General features: G+C 34.2%; 1 protein-coding gene across 4 annotated transcripts in view; it reads right to left on the bottom strand.

Annotated features, from left to right (window-relative positions):
- PPP1R12A (protein phosphatase 1 regulatory subunit 12A) overlaps positions 1-16,424 on the bottom strand; it is a gene marked incomplete at both ends in the record, with an annotated part of 143,374 nt that overhangs the window by 38,362 nt on the left and 88,588 nt on the right. For all 4 annotated transcript variants that reach the window (XM_080706416.1, XM_080706418.1, XM_080706419.1 and 1 more), the window contains 4 exons: positions 1,170-1,385; positions 10,599-10,723; positions 15,931-16,088; positions 16,228-16,316. In XM_080706416.1, the coding sequence (XP_080562542.1) occupies positions 1,170-1,385; positions 10,599-10,723; positions 15,931-16,088; positions 16,228-16,316 (588 nt within the window). The remainder of the gene's footprint in view (positions 1-1,169; positions 1,386-10,598; positions 10,724-15,930; positions 16,089-16,227; positions 16,317-16,424) is intronic.

The following is a 16,424-nucleotide window of genomic DNA, read 5'->3' as shown; positions in this document are numbered from 1 at the left end:
ATTGGTTCCAAAGATGCATGGTTTTAAGTCCTTATTGTGTACTCATTTCTGTTCTGTATATGCGTGATTTAAAGTGTGTAGAATTTTTTTAAATCTAACCCATGAAAAGGTAGTCTGTTTCTCTTTTCAATTATAGATTTTTACATATTGAGTAAGACATTATCCTAAATAGTAAAAGTATTATTTTATTTCTTCTTCTTCTTCTTTTTTTTTTTTTTTTGGTGATACTGTGGTTCCTGGAAGCCCTTCTACCTCCAGGCTACACTCCCAGACTTATTTTATTTTTGGAAACAGGGTCCTGCACGATCCTCCTGTATCCGTCTCCCAAGTGCGGGGATTACAAGCGTGTGCCACCAAGCCCGGCCTCTCCTGGAACTATTAACTGTATATATAAATTGAGGATGGTAGATCTAACTTGATGTTATGTAAATACTGCCCTCTAAATATAACCAAAAATACCCATCAAGACATAGTTGCTTATAATGTATCAGGTCAAAAAGCTGGTAAATCTGGGCACGGTGGCACAAACTTGTAATCCCAGTACTTGGGATGCTAAGTACTGGGAGTACTGAGACAGGAGGTTTGCAGGTTTCAGGCCAGTCTCAGCTACTTAACCGAGGCCCTCCACAACTTATTGAGACCCTGTTTCAAAATAAAAAATAGGGTTGGGGTATAGCTCAGTTTTAGAATGCCCCTAGGTTCAATTTTCAATAAAACACACACACACACACACACACACACACACACACACACACACACACCTGGTAAAGAAATTACAGATATAAATCTTTATGAATCTAGATAAATGTAACTTAGGGGTACATTCACATTCTAGGAAATATGTGTTCCTAAACTTTGGAAAACTTATGAAATTATGATAAATAGAATACTCTTTAATACATTCTACTGTAAAAATTTATTAAATTTTTTAACTTAGTATAATCCTAAAATTTATATTTTTTGACAAATATATCTGACCTTCCTAGTACTTATACTACCATATAAATATTTCTTACAGGGACATTTTATATTACCAAATGCATTTAAGTCAGATGAATTAAGTTGATACATAGTATTCAAAAATATATAATAGAAAATCTTCCAAATTTGATGCTCCTGGAAAACAAATTATTAGGTTTTATAGAAATCAAAATGGTAAAATAGATTACCTTTTCTTTATTATCCAAAGAGGAGGAAAGTCTTGGACTTGAAGCCGACCGTATAACGCCTGCAGTATCCTTTTCTTTCTGAGCCTCTTTAGATGCTGTGATTTCAGCAAGTGCACCGTAACTGCCAGTCTTTCTAAGTCCTAATCTCCAAGATGCAGGGGATTCATCTTTTCTCTCTTCTTCTTTGGGAGAAATTTTCGTAGTTGAGGTTGGAAACTATTTTTGTTTTATTTTTTAAGAGAAGAAAATAACCAAAATTGATTAGTCCTTAATTTGAAAACAAGTTTACAGATAATATCTAAAATTACAGTTAATAGTTCCAGTAGAAAACACTTTTACTATGGAGGTTAATGTCTTAGTCAAATATGTAAAAATCTAAAACTGAAAGAGGAATAGACTACCTTTTCAGAGGTTAGATTTAAGAAAACACACTACACACTTTATATCACACAGAAAAATTATGATGCACATACAGAATAGAAATGAGCACACAATAAGGACTTAAAGTCATGCATCTCTGGAACCAATACTTATATTAAACTTGTTATGTTGTAACCTAATATAAATTTTTGCACACTGAAATGCCTCACCATAGATTTTTCTCCCTTATTGGGCACAAGAACAATGCCAGTTTTGCGCAAGCCCTGCCTCCATGATGCAGGGTCTACTGATTCCACCACAGGCACGATAGGAGCAATGAAATCATACTAGAGCCAATTAAAATAAGACAGGTAAAGAGATAAAGACTGAAAGCATGAAAACAAGAAAGGGAAGAGCAAAACACACTTTTTTTTTCCTTTGTAAAAGGTTTTATAATGAATTAAAGCCCAATAAACTGGGTATTGTCTAAATCTTTGAAAGTCATTGAAAACAAGTTCTAGTTTTAGCATGAAATAATCTGAGAATGAATAAAGATACTTTAAAAGCAGTCAAAGGCACATAGAATATATAATATAGCATCATATGAGTGAACAAACTACTGCATATGAATTCTGATTTTATCCATTTATATCCTCTGGTTAAAAATTTTTAAATGTAATGCAATAAAAATCTAATAATCCATGTTTTATAAGCAGAATAGTTAATTCAATAATGTTTTAAATATCACACCTTTAAATTTATTGTTTGATTTTCTCACCAAACATTAATTTAAACATTTCAACTATTTTCATATGTAATCATTCCACTTTTAAAAGGGCCTGCCAGTATATACACTGTTTTCCTAAAAATGCAGCATCTGTTTATTATCTTTAAATAGCTCACTTCATCAACTTTACTTCCGGAATTTAAATGCTCAGTCACAACTAAATATAGTTAAGTTGACAACATTAAATAAAAATAAATAAATGAATAAAGGTAAGTGAATAATATAACAACTATTTAGCTGCCACAAGAGGGTATTAACATTATTTTAAAAAAATCCTTTCTTTTATATGTCAAAGTTTGCTATAACTAGCAGGTTAAAAGAGCACATTAAAGCTCCTATTTTGCTTGATGACCAATTCATAGACAAAATTATCTTAAGATACTTCTGGTACCTTCAGTAATGAATTTGTATCAAGAGGGTCTACACATTCTTCAATTCCCCAAACATACACTAAAGCACTCCAGAGTGTCATGACAAAATCACAAGGGCTCTACAGTGTGGAATGTTTTAAAGTTTTCAGAGAATCAGTGACATCTCTTGGACAACACACAACCTGCCACTATTAACTTATTCACACCTAAATACTTAGTAAATGAAACACGTATTTCTCTTTGCCAAGTAATAACCTTAAAAAAAAAAAAAAAAACCAAGACATCTGAGGTTCCACTAAGAAATCCGAGACCACTGCAATATTTTATACGATTGGTGTGAGACAACTGCTTACTGACTTCTGGATTTAAAGGGCTAGATTGTGCATTTTAGACTTTAGAGAACAGAGATCATACAAAAATAAATGAGCGTAGCTGTGTTTCAACAAAATTTTATTTAGTGACAAATGTGAATTTGTGTCACAAAATAGTCTTCTTTGGCATTTGCCTCAATCATTTCAAAACTTTAAAACCATTCTTAGCCTGTGGGCTACACAGACACAGGCAGTGAACCAGACTGGCTCACCAGTCATTTGTCAACTCCTACTCCAGACACTACCAGCTGCCCCCCCCTCAAAATGTGTTCTTTTTCTATGATAAAATAGATAACAGATAATATTTACTTACTATTACAACAAAAGTTAACACTTAACAAATGTTCACTAGTATCTGGCCCTAAGCCTCATTTAAACCCTATAACCACCCAACAAAATACTTTTACTACTGTTACTTCAGAGACAGCTGAAACAGTAATATTGTTTGAAATGGGCATTTGTTGCAGTGTAGTGGCTGACACACCTCCACTTTGCCTAACAAATTTGGATTTAAGTACTGGCTTATATGTTTAAAAGGACCTTTCACAATTTTACTTGGTGTAGAATAAACCTCTTTGAAACAGTTAACTATATATCCTCCCTGAAGCTTTCTTTTGCTCTTATAATAGGCACCAGAGATCTTCACTTTCCTCCCCGTATTCTCCTCCCATCTTTTCCCCTATCTTCACTTTCCTATACATCTTCAACTTCCTACTCTTCTGACTCCTTCCCTTCCTAGTAAACCCTCAGGTGCTATATCACTGAGTAATACCCCCCAGCCCTTCAGGGTCTTGCTAAGTTGCCCAGGTTGGCCTCAAACCTGTAAGCTTCCTGTCTTAGCCTCCCAAGTACTGGGATTAGAGATGTGTACCCAGCTAACCACTCCTTTCTTGCCCCCCCATTTTTTCTTTTCTAATCCTAAAACAAAAGCACTCCAAGAGCTCTCAGATCTCTCATAATCTCATTCCATTTTCTTCTGCTGAGGGGTGGGAGTATGCTATTCTCTACTTTCTCAGGCTGTTGGACTACTATTCTGTTTACTCTCAAATGTGTTATTATTCTCCAGTACAGTCTGATTGTTAAATTCCCAATCCTAAATTTGTTTATCTGTAGAATTGACTACAACTATAATCGGAACTTGAAACTCAATGTCTAAAATTCACTTCTAAAGCAATGTTTTTTCTTTTTTTTGGATCTATCTCAAATATTCTGATCCCATTTTTAAATCCTTTTACTGGTGCACTGTAGTCAACATCCTAATGGAGTACAAGATGGTAGAGGCAGGCATGCACACATCACTCATTAGCCCTTCCCCAATTTCTATGCCATTCCCTCTTCCCTCCCTCTTTCTCATATGATGACTTTGATATGTTTACTCAAGCTTTTTTTCCATTGTTAGACCATCATGTTACATCTATATGTTTTTATTGGCAGACTTCTTATTTGTATAGCAGCCTTTTATCAAATTATTATGCTCTTAAACTAGACCTAGTTAACTAGAACACTTATCTGAGAGAATTCTAAACTTTTACCATTCAGTAAAGAAAATATAATTTATTTACACTTCCTTGGAATGTATATTCATACAACAGAGTAAGTAATCTGTTTTAGAGATCCTAGCACAGATTTCATCAGCAGAGTGGTCACTGGGAATATAAAACTAGGTAGGACCATTAATTGCAACATCTTTTAAGGGTGTATTTACAAATTAACAACTCATTTAAGAAATTTTGACTAGAGTTATTTACTTACTGTTAGTTAACAACTTAAAGCATAATATCAAACTGATGGTTTTATACTTAATTTTTCTTACCAATTATCACCCTGATATTATTGGTTGGTACAGAAATAATTAATCTTTAATTTTAGCTCAAGAACTTAAGTAAAGGTCATTTAAAGTGAAAACATCTACTTTTTGCTGTATTTACTACCTTATTAATAGAAAATTAGTGACATTCAGTGTTTTGTGTGCTTCCATATTTTGTGATTATTCCTTTCTGTGAGCACAGATGTACAAATATATAGTTTATGTGTTAGTAGAGTTGGGCAACTTATGATAACTTTGTGTAAATATTAAAAGTAGAGTGGTGACTAACAAAGGATGATTTAAGTGGTGATCTAAGGAATTTGTATCTATTAGGTCTCTAACAAAATAAAATCTTGAAAAAAACTTAAAAAAATGAAATGCTAAAGAATTTTAAGTACTGCTGGATATAAGAGGTTTGAAAAGCAAGAACACTGATGAGAAAACTCCCTCCCTCGCTCAGTTAATATAATTAAAATTTTTAGTACATTGTGACTTCATTGCTTTGAATTATTTGATTAAAAAACTTAAGAAAGGAGAAAAGCGGGGCTTAAGAGTCCCGCTAACAACCAATCTCCATTACCACAAAAAGAGCGCCTTTCATAGCCAGAAAACACCATCACCAGAAAAACAAAAAAACCACCAGGCTCCAGAGAGAAAGCGGACTGAGAACAGAGCTCAGGGCCACAGAGGAGACACACGCGCCCGAGGACGCGGCAGCAGCGCCATACTGCCGGCGGCAGCGGCGAACTCAGCGGACGGCTACAGCAAGCCGAGGTGAGCCGATGCGGAACAGCCAGGCGGGATCTTTCGGCGCAGACAGCATTTAAAGCTCCCAGTGGCTGAGCTCAGCACACGCTGCAGGGATTCAGAGTGGAAATCAAAACCAGAGAAGAAAAAATACGCCAGCCTCATGGCCGAGGGCGTGGCAGAGGCGCCATATTGCCACTGGCGGCGGCGGCAGCAGCAGTGAATTCACCGAGTCCAGTACAGCTGCATCTACGTACTCAAGAACAGTGAGTCAAATTGCGGGCCACAGAGGAGAAATCCCAGTATTGTGCCTCCTGGGACTTGACCCAGTGAGGGAGTGGTGGTGGCAGAGATATCACACCATAGGAGAGCGTGCAACCTGGCACCCCCCATAGTTTAAAGCAGCCTCTATCGACTCCCTGGGTCGGAGACTCTGTGATACAACCCAGTAAAGGAGTAGTAGGGTCTGAGATAATACAGACTCGAGATCCAGAGCACCTTAAGTGAAGCCATAGTGACCCAAGGGAAGAATCCAGAGAAGGCACAAACCTCCGAAATCATGGGAAAGAGGAATAACACTGAAGTAATGAATGTGCACAACCCCACAACATCAGAACCTGATAAAACAGAAAATCAGAGATTTCTAGAAGATCAAATCAGGAAAATAACTGTAGAAATAATAGAGGTGCTTCGAAAAGAACTCAGAGAGAGCCAGAAAGAGATAAGGGATGCAATTAATGAAGTAAAGGCCTCAATTCAAAGCACAAACAACCGATTAGACCACATGGAGAACAGAATCTCGCTCTTAGAAGATGAGCAATCCAAAAATGAATGCATAGTTTCTAATCTAGAAAAAGATATCCAACAACAGGAATCTGACATTGAAGAAATATGGGCCCATCTTAAGAGAGCTAACCTAAGAATAATTGGAATAGAGGAGGGAAAAGAAAGTGATACCAAAGGGATCAACAATCTCTTCAAGGAAGTAATAGCAGAAAATTTTCCAAATATAGAGCAAGAGGTTGATACACAGATCCAGGAAACGTATAGAACTCCCTTTAGACAGGATAGGAGAAGAGGATCCCCACGCCATATAATTGTCAAAATGACCAATGTGGAAGCCAAGCAGAGAATCTTAAAGGCAACAAAAACAAAGGGCCAAGTGACATTCAGAGGCAAACCAATTAGAATCACTCCAGACTTCCCAAACCAAGTCATGAGAGCCAGAAGGGCTTGGAGTAACATATTCCAAACTCTGAAAGAAAACAACTTCCAGCCAAAAATTTCCTACCCAGCAAAACTTTCTATCAAATTAGATGGAGAAATAAGAAGCTTCCATGACAAACAGAAACTGAAGGAATTTATGTCTTCAAAACCAGCGCTAGAGAAAATACTCAAAGAGATTAACTACAAAGAAGAAATAGGTAACACTCACCAGAACCAGAGAAACAAGAGTTTCCATCCAACAGACAACTAAGATTGGTTATCTGTGGAGATTCATTATTTATGTTAGTCTTTTACCTATCCCTAAATTGTATTGTTTGCCTTTATTGTTGTTAATTTTTAGGATTTCTAGTTGGAATATTAATATACCTTCAGATATAGCATTTGGAAATATTTTATCCAATTCTATTAGTAACTTTTAACTCTGTTTACATTGTCTTTGGATATACAATATTTTCTTTTATTTTTTAGGGAGTTTGTATATTCTTCTGTTGCCTGTGCCATTGAAATCATATCCAAGAAATCACTGCCAATTTCAATGTTGTGAGGTTTTATGACCCAGATTTTCTCCTAAAAGTTTATAGTCTTAAGATTTATATTTAGGTCTTTTATCTAGTTTGAGTTAATACTTGTATGTGGGATTAGGTAAGGGTCCAATTTTATTCTTTTCCATGTAATTATTATTTTTCAACAATATTTAGTTAAAAGATTATTATTTCCACCACCAAATCTTCGTGGAAACCTTGTCAAAAAAAACTTGACAATATAGGGAAGAAGTTAGCTCTAGGCTTGTATTTAACTCCAATGGTCTATATATCTGCCTTTAGAACAGTACTACACTGTTTCAATTATTGTAGCTTTATATGGTTTGAAATCAGAAAATATACATCTTCTAGCTTTGTTTTTGCTTCGAGATTGTTTTGGGTATCTAGAGTCCATATTCCATATCAGGATAGATTTTTTTCTGAAAAATAAATATATGATAGTTTCACCTAAAAAAAAAGAAAAAAATATTCTCTGGTAAGAAAGAAAGCAAAAAGAAATATTGAAATGTTATCTTTAAGTCATCAAAAGCTTGGTATCAGACAAATGAAACTGTTATGTGAGATTATCATTTTTAATTTTGGATAAATTGCTATAATACTAGATGTCAACCACTAAGCCAAGCATGGGAGGGAGGGATGGGGAGAGAATGGGGTGGGGATCGGGTGGGGGCTGACTGGGCGATGTGTGCATGTATGTCTACAAAAGTTTGTATCCCACTATGATGTATGAATACAGTGCACCAATAAAATAAAATTAAAAAAATAAAAAATAAAAAACTTAAGAAAAAAGACTGAAAAATATAACCTTTAAAGTAAATTATGATATTTGAAACTGAAAATAAAATGGAGTTTATAAAACACAAGTAACAGAAGCAGCTGTTTGTCACTGTGTGTTAAATTACAAAAAGCAAAAGTGATTTTTGAGTAAGTACTTTTAGTAAATTACTGGTTCACTAAACTAACAGAGTTATAAAGTATATACTTTCATTTTGGGTATAAATCGAGAAGTAAAACTGACATAAATTTGGGGCTATCCTTGAGATAAAGAAAACTGAACACAAGAAGTCTATCATAAATATTCGACTACAGTAGGAAAGACACTGCGTAGCCAAATATCCAAAGTAGAGAGAGACAGATATATCTGAAGGATGGAGTTTCTTGGAACTTGTGATAATCCTACTGTTCTAACAGATATTAAATCAATAGAGCTAAATGCAGGCACTAATTTAGTATTCACTGAAGAAATATATGGAGAGGGGTTCTAGAAGTAAATTAAACTTAAGTCCAATTAAATTTTGTTGATGTTAGTTATAGGCTGAAAATAATCTTCAAAATTATGCAAACTACATTTACATATTAAGGCACCTGTAATTCTACTTATATGAACATTAGTTCTAATTTGAAATCAAGAAGCTCCAGAATAGAGAAGGAAATATAATTCAATCACAGTTTGCTAATATTCAAACTTTGTACCAGTGAAATATATTTCTACTACTATAACTTTAAGATACTGCTTTCCTTGGAAAGAGTTTTACGGGAGGGTTATTACTAATACTTTTTTTAATCCTCTAACTTAAAATTTTAGACCACCTTGAGCAAGATTGATGGCATAACAGAAACATAGTGGTGACTTAAAATCAGTTTTCAAACCATGCAACCCAAATACTGTCAGACAAACAATAAAATAAGTCTAAAGGCAGGGTCATGAAACTAAATACAACGTGCAATCTTTGAGTAGATCCTTGACTGGAGAAACAAATAAGATATTACTAGAAGCACAGATGGGAAAATCTGAGTATATAGATAATAAACATGGATTTTCTAAGTATTTTTTTATTGTGGGAATAAAAAGAGTGCTTTTATACTTAGGAGATACAAATGGACATATTTATAATTTACTTATAATTTATAATTTTTATGATGACTGTAGTCAATTCTTAAACATTGAGGGGAAAAAGTATATTTCTGTACAGAGGGGGGAGTATGCTCATTAAAGATAAGGAAATACCTTTATAGAGGAAAAATCTTTAGAGAGAAATCATTAGTTTAAAACAATAACAATATAGTCGGGCATGGTGGTGCATGCTTGTTAATCCCAGCGCTTGGGAGGCTGAGACAGGAGGATCACACAGGTTCGAAGCCAAGCCTCAGCTACTTAGTGAAGCTTTCAGCAAGTTAGTAAGACCCTGTTTCCAAATAAAATTTAAAATAGGTCTGGGAGTATAGCCCAGAGGTAGATAAGCCCCTGGGTTTCATCCCCAGTTCCACAAAAAATAAATAAAGATAAAACAATAATAATATAAAACCCCTTAATCTTTATGTAGGTTAAAAGGAAGTTATACTTTCTCTCTCAGTGATGAGCCCTTACAATATTAACTTTATTTTTTTGTTTATTTTGATTTGTAATGAATAAGAAAGATAACAAATTTGCTCAATGTCCACCTGTCCTGACAATTAACAAGAAGTGAGATCAGGAAGTGATCTCTGGTTTGTTTACCTCAGAGATTATGCTCTTACTGGCATACCATTATGAGTTGCCTAGTGCTTTGTTCATTAAGTTAGAAAGTCTATATTCAAGCTTCCTTACTGACTTAGAGTATTTTTTGTAGCTTACTGATGTATGAGTGAAATAATCAATATGCATCTTTACTTAACAGAGATAAAGCATATAAATCCTGAGCTTCTCAAGAAATATTAAATAAAAGTAAAAATTGTATCACAGGCATTGGTTATAATATCATGAAACTTTTATTTTCCTGCCACTTATAATTATTGACTATAATAACTGTTAACTATCAAATGGATTATCAATTGCAAAAAGATTCCCCCCTAGTAAGATAACATGGTTCAGAGGAAACATCAAAATAAAAACAGAAAATATGTAATAAAAATTCAAGCCATGTGTGGTGGCACACACTTGTAATCTCAGCATTTGGAGGGATTGAGACAGGAGGAATGCAGTTCGAGGACAGCTTCAGCTACTATTTAGTAAGGTCCTTTGCAACTCAGTAAGACCCTGTTTCAAAATAAAGAATAAAAAATAGGGCTCGGGGTGTAGCTTGGAGGTAGAAGGCCTCTGGGTTCTATCCCCAGTACCGCAAAACAAAAACAAAAACAAACAAACAAACAAAAACCCACCAGAAATGTTTTAATGAATTAGTTCAAACAGTGCTTAAACAGAATACATGTACTTTTAGAAAATGTAATTTTGGCTTACCTTTTTAATAGGCGATGTGGGTGTTGCCTGACTTGAAGACAGAGTAGGTGTTGTAATGGCTACAGGAGCTGCTTGTGTACTAGGAGTGTTGGTGTTTGTTACAGAAGCCATAGGTTTTGTCTTATCTACTAAGAACAAACAAAACAAAAATTAAGATTAAGATTCCATCGAAATTTGGCTTCAAGGCGTTTCCAGAATTATCTATATAGGCTGAAATAAATATATTTTAAGATAACATAAAGAAAACAACAAAGCTCCTAAGAATAAAAAGCACAAATAGAATTTGATGTCTACAATTTTAAAACTAAATAAAAAAAGTAAGATATCAAAGTTAATCACTAAGCCAAACATGAGAAAGAGGGAGGGATGAGGGAATGGGGTAAGAATTGGGTAAGGGCTAATTGAGGGATGTGTACATGTACACCTCTACCATCTTGTACCCCATTAAGATATATGACTACAAGGCACTAATAAAAAAATTAAAAAATAAATAAAATTTGAATCCACAAAAGAAACTTAAACTAAAAAAATTATAATAGCTATGCAATATTTTAATAGCCAAACAATTATTATCAAGTACCTAAAACAGATTCATCTTTATTTCAAAAAATCTAAAAGTATTTTTGTCAATAATCAGCTTATATTCCTGCCAAGAGTATGGGTTAAATTCCAGAATTATCTATATAGGCTGAAATATATTTTAAGATAACATAAAGAAAACAATAAAGCTCCTAAGAATAAAAAGATAATGTCCCAAAGAGCATGAGTTCTCATTTCTTAAAACAAACAAACAAAAAACTAAACTTAAGCGGGCAAAATGCCATCTTCCTAGAAAATATCCCACCTAACTGTGGAGAATGACATTCAACAAGTATTTATTGTCTCTGTATTACTATTCTAGATACTGAGGATATATCAGTCAATAAAAAGATGAAATAACTTAAGTGAATGGACTTACAATCAGCCAGAAATAATGAACAAGATAAGCAAACCTTTATACCACCCACCATCCAGCTTATTAATTAAGTAAACATGACAAACATTATTGAAGCCCTTCTATCAACTTGCTGTCAATAAAGAAGAATGACTTTCAAGAGGAAACAAAAACCCTAAAAGCAAAAATACACTTCCTCTCTCTTATTCTCTCAATTATTTCTCACATTTATAAATCATATGGAAAGCAAATGAAACTTTTGCTTGGGTTTCTATCTTCATGTGCTTTGGACAAGAGAAAAAACTGGCTTGACAATTTATGAAAGAAGATTCAGAAACACAGTTTACATCAAATAATTTCCCAAAGAAATAACCTTACCAAAAAAAAAAAAAAAAGAAAAGAAAAAGAAGGAAATGATTTAGAAATTGTCAAATAAAACTGCATGTCTACAGAGAAAAGGTTGTGTTCACAAGCTTGCCAAATAAAGTATGATAAAGTCTGGTTGATATTAAAAGAGTGAGAGAAGAAATCACAGTAAGTTTATGTGAATTAATTCTTGAGAGAGTCAAATTTTCCTGGCACAACCTAGTACTAGCAACAGGAAGAACAAAATTATCATAGTACAATGTGCTTTTAGAAGAGCATTTAAAGTTAGCTCCATGAGAAATTAAACAGAGGATGATTGGTATGTTTAAATCCCAAACAGGAACTAATATAATGCAAGCTGATATATTTATAGAACTAATATTTATATTTAGAGAATAGTGAAGTATTAAGAACAATCCAGATCATATAGTCTAATTCTTCTCATATTATCAAGGAAATTTCAAGCAAAAGATATCAGGTTATTTACTAGTTAATGACAAAACTAACACAAGATTAAAGCCCCTCCCCCACCTTTTTTGTTTTAAATAGCTCTTCAATGCCTAACATTTATTATTGAATTGTATATAAGATCCTATTAGAGAAAGAAGAGAAAATCAGAAATCTTCAAAAGTAATGCCTGGACTTGCAGTTCTTGAATTCTACCTAAATAGTAACAGAGTTGTTAACACACAAGTCACGAGATCTTTCCTTATGCACAGTGCATGTTATTTGCTTGGTAATGACAAACTTTACTATAGACCAAAAGTGAAGACATGGCCCCAAAGAACTAAGTACATAAAAATAACATTAAATACTTAGGTCAATCTAAATGTCAATGATATAATTTTTTTTTTCAGTTTTTGCAAAATGCATAACGAAGAGCACAAATGTAAACCGAGTGATAGATAAGTGTAAATTTATCAAATTTAAGTTTAATAAATCTTAAATTTATATAATTATATTAAAGCTAACAATTACTATAATGCAACTGATTGTTATATAGTACCATAAAAGTAATCATACTGATTTTACAAAAAAGACATCTGAGATTAAATAAATTATCCATAATACAATTACTTGCATGAACCAGTTCATGCTCTTAAGCATGATGTATGCTGATTTTAATGTAGTTTGCTTTTGTAATCAGAAATATTTTAGTTAATGTGTTATAAAAATACATTAACATTTAATATTGCTTTAGGTTCTAATTTCTCTCTCTTTTTTTTGCGGATCTGGGGATGAAACCCAGGGGCATTTGACCTCCAAGCTATACCCTCTGCCTTATTTTTTCTTTATTTTGAAACAGGGTCTCACTTAAGTTGCGGAGGCTTCACTAAGTAGCTGAGGCTGTCGGCGAACAGCGACCCGCTGGTCTCTGTCTCCCAAATGCTGAGATTACAGGTGTGTGCCACCATACTTGGCATCCAATTTCTCTTAGTATGATTATCTCACAAGGGCAAAGGATATGTTGAGTTAGGTGAACATACAATATGACAGGAATGAAGAAAATTTTAAATTTCTAAGTGCTTAGACCTAGCCACTTATTTTTACAAGCTCTTTGTGTATTACAGGAAAAAAAATTAACTTGTTGGATTAGAAAGCTTCTAGAAAAAAAGGAATCCAAAAGGCATTACCTGGGCAACAGATCTATGCTATATAATATCTCTCTCTCTCTTTTTTTTTTTTGGTGCTACTGGGGTTCCTGGAAACCCTTCTTCTACCTCTGGGCTACACTCCCAGACCTATTTTATACTTTTTAAAATTTGGAAATAGGGTCTTTTAAGCCAGAACAGCTGGCTTTGAACCTGCATGATCCTCCTGTCTCCGCCTCCAAAGCGTGGGGATTACAAGAGTGCGCCACCATACCCGGCTATAATATCTCATTTTGAAACAGTTTTTGGTATGCTCTTTGACATGTGTTATATTTAGTAAACTTTAGCTGTTCATATTTCCATATATATATATATATATATATATATATATATATATATATATATATATATATACACACACACACACATACACACACCCTTCTACCTCCGGGCTACACTCCCAGACTTATTTTTTATTTTTTGGAAACAGGGTCTCTTACGCCAGCACGGCTGGCTTCGAACCTGTGTGATCCTCCTGTCTCCGCCACCCAAGCCTGGAGATTACAAGCGTGCGCCACCACGCTCGGCTAGACAAAATATTTTGTTGAGTAAAATTAAAATGATTTAAAAGTATTATTGTTGTGTCTAGAAGAAATATAGGAATTTCAAATAATTGTAGGGTTCCATTTGTATTTACCAATGATGATCAAACTAGTCCTGATAATGATGACAATTTCACTGATCAAAAATATTACCAGAAGGTTAATATTTTCTTCTGATAAATTCATATATGGTATACAGATGTGGTGGCACATGCTTGTAATCCCTGTGCTTGGGAAACAGACAGGAGGATCTTGCAGATTCGAAGCCAGCCTTGCTGGCTTAAGAGATCCAGGTCTGGGAATGTAACCCGGAGGTAGAAGGTAGAAGGGTTCCATCCCCAGTACCACCAAAAAAAAAAAAAAAAAAAAAAAAAAAAAATCATATATGTTAAAATGCTACACTACACAGTTCAAAGAAGTTTTGAGCAACTGATACATATTAAAAAAATAAGTGTTACTTAATAAAAGCAACAGATCAGGCTGTGCATGGTGGCACATGCTTGTAATACCAGCATTCAGGAGGAGGAGACTGGAAGATTGCAGTTCACAGACAGCCTCAGCTACTTAGGAAGACCCTTTGTAGCTCAGTGGAACCCTGTTTCAAAAATTAAAAAAAAAAAAATAGGGATGGGGGTGTATATACTTGGAAGTATAATGTCCCTGGTTTCCATCATCAGTACCGAAAAAAAAGGTAACATCTATAAAAACATATAAGCCAGAAAACATTTTGGCCCACTAGAGAATCTCTTACAAATTTACAGAGAAAGTATGAACACTACAGCATTATGTAAAAAAAACAAAAAATAAGAATAAAGTAAATGCTCATCAGAAGGAAAATGGATATATTTAATGGAATATTATGCAACTAAAGGCGTAATTACGTAGACAAAGTAATAGACAGGCTATGTAAACATCTAAAAGGAACCTTTGAGGGCAAAAAGCAAGATACATCAATTCCTATGGTATGAAAACAAAAAATAATATACATGAGATATATTATTTATGAATGCACACAGATTTACATAAAAATCATCGTGGTAATGATTGCCTCTGGGAAGAAAAGCAGATTAAGGTAGGCAGCTAAAGAAGACAACTATCCTGCTTTAAGCTGTGTTAAAAAATGTGAAGTAAATATGATTAAATGTGAACAGCTATGTACTGCAACATGAATGCCTATTATTATACTTGTCTTTATCTTTAAAATTTCTCAAAACAAAACAAAATTTCCTACACTCTTATAGAAAAGTATCTTGATTTAGTTCCTGCTTAACCATTTCTTAGAAAGAATTTGGGATGCTGCTGGGACTAGCTTCCTGGTCTTTTAGGTCTCAGAAAGCAGCAAGAACATTCTGGAATTACTGAGAACACATTCATATTTTATGTGTACCATAAACCTTTACACTTTGTTCAAATCTAAAATATATTTCAGCAAACTGAGAAGTGAACAAGAAGCTCCGGAGAAAATAATAAATTTACCACTATATCTAACTTTTTTCTTTTTCTTTTTTTGGTGGTACTGGGGTTCCTGGAAGCCCTTCTACCTCCGGGCTACACTCCCAGACCTATTTTTTTATATTTTTGAAACAGGGTCTCTTAGGCCAGCTCTGGCTTTGAACCTGCGCGATCCTCCTTTCTCCGCCTCCCAAGCGCGGGGATTACAAGCGTGCACCACCACGCCCGGCTATAGCTAACTTTCTAACAGAGAAAAGTAATTTACTGGCATGGAAGGTAAATGAACAAGTAGCAATACATCTGAAAAGCTTAGAAATTGCCTGCTCTCATCTTACTTTATACTGCATCAAAATTCAGTGAAAATTCATTTATCTTTCAAAGTTTACCTGTTTCAGCTTCTGATTCTGAGTCATCTTCTTCATCTTCTTCACTAGAGCAGCTAGATTCATCTTTCTTTCCTTCCTCCTCTTCATCAACCTTTTCTTGTTCCAGAGATTCAATACGGGATGCATTCTTCTCTGGCTCAATAATCAATGTCTCTTTGCTGTGAAAGGAAAAAAGCCTTCAAATAATTATAAACAAAAAAGGTTCAAATACATTAGTTTTCCCCATATCCACAATAATTGTGCCTGTGGCCATTATGCCAACTCATTTCCAGCAATGAAAATCCTACTTTTACTCACTTTTTAAAGGTCTTCTGTGACTGATTATTGTCCATGTTTGCTGTTGATTCAATTAGTGGAGATTTCTTATCCCGTTTTTCACTATGGAGCTTTATATAAAGTGGTAGAAAGAAAAATGAGAATACTATTAAATAACTTTAATAAAATGTAGTTTAAGAAAGCAGTAATTTTTAAAACACCAAACTAAAATAAAATGA

This window comes from Muscardinus avellanarius (genome assembly GCF_963383645.1).
Source record: "Muscardinus avellanarius genome assembly, chromosome: 11".
In the NCBI taxonomy this organism is placed as follows: domain Eukaryota; kingdom Metazoa; phylum Chordata; class Mammalia; order Rodentia; family Gliridae; genus Muscardinus; species Muscardinus avellanarius.
The sequence above is the reverse complement of the archived record's forward strand: the minus strand, read 5'-3'. Positions and strand labels throughout refer to the sequence as shown.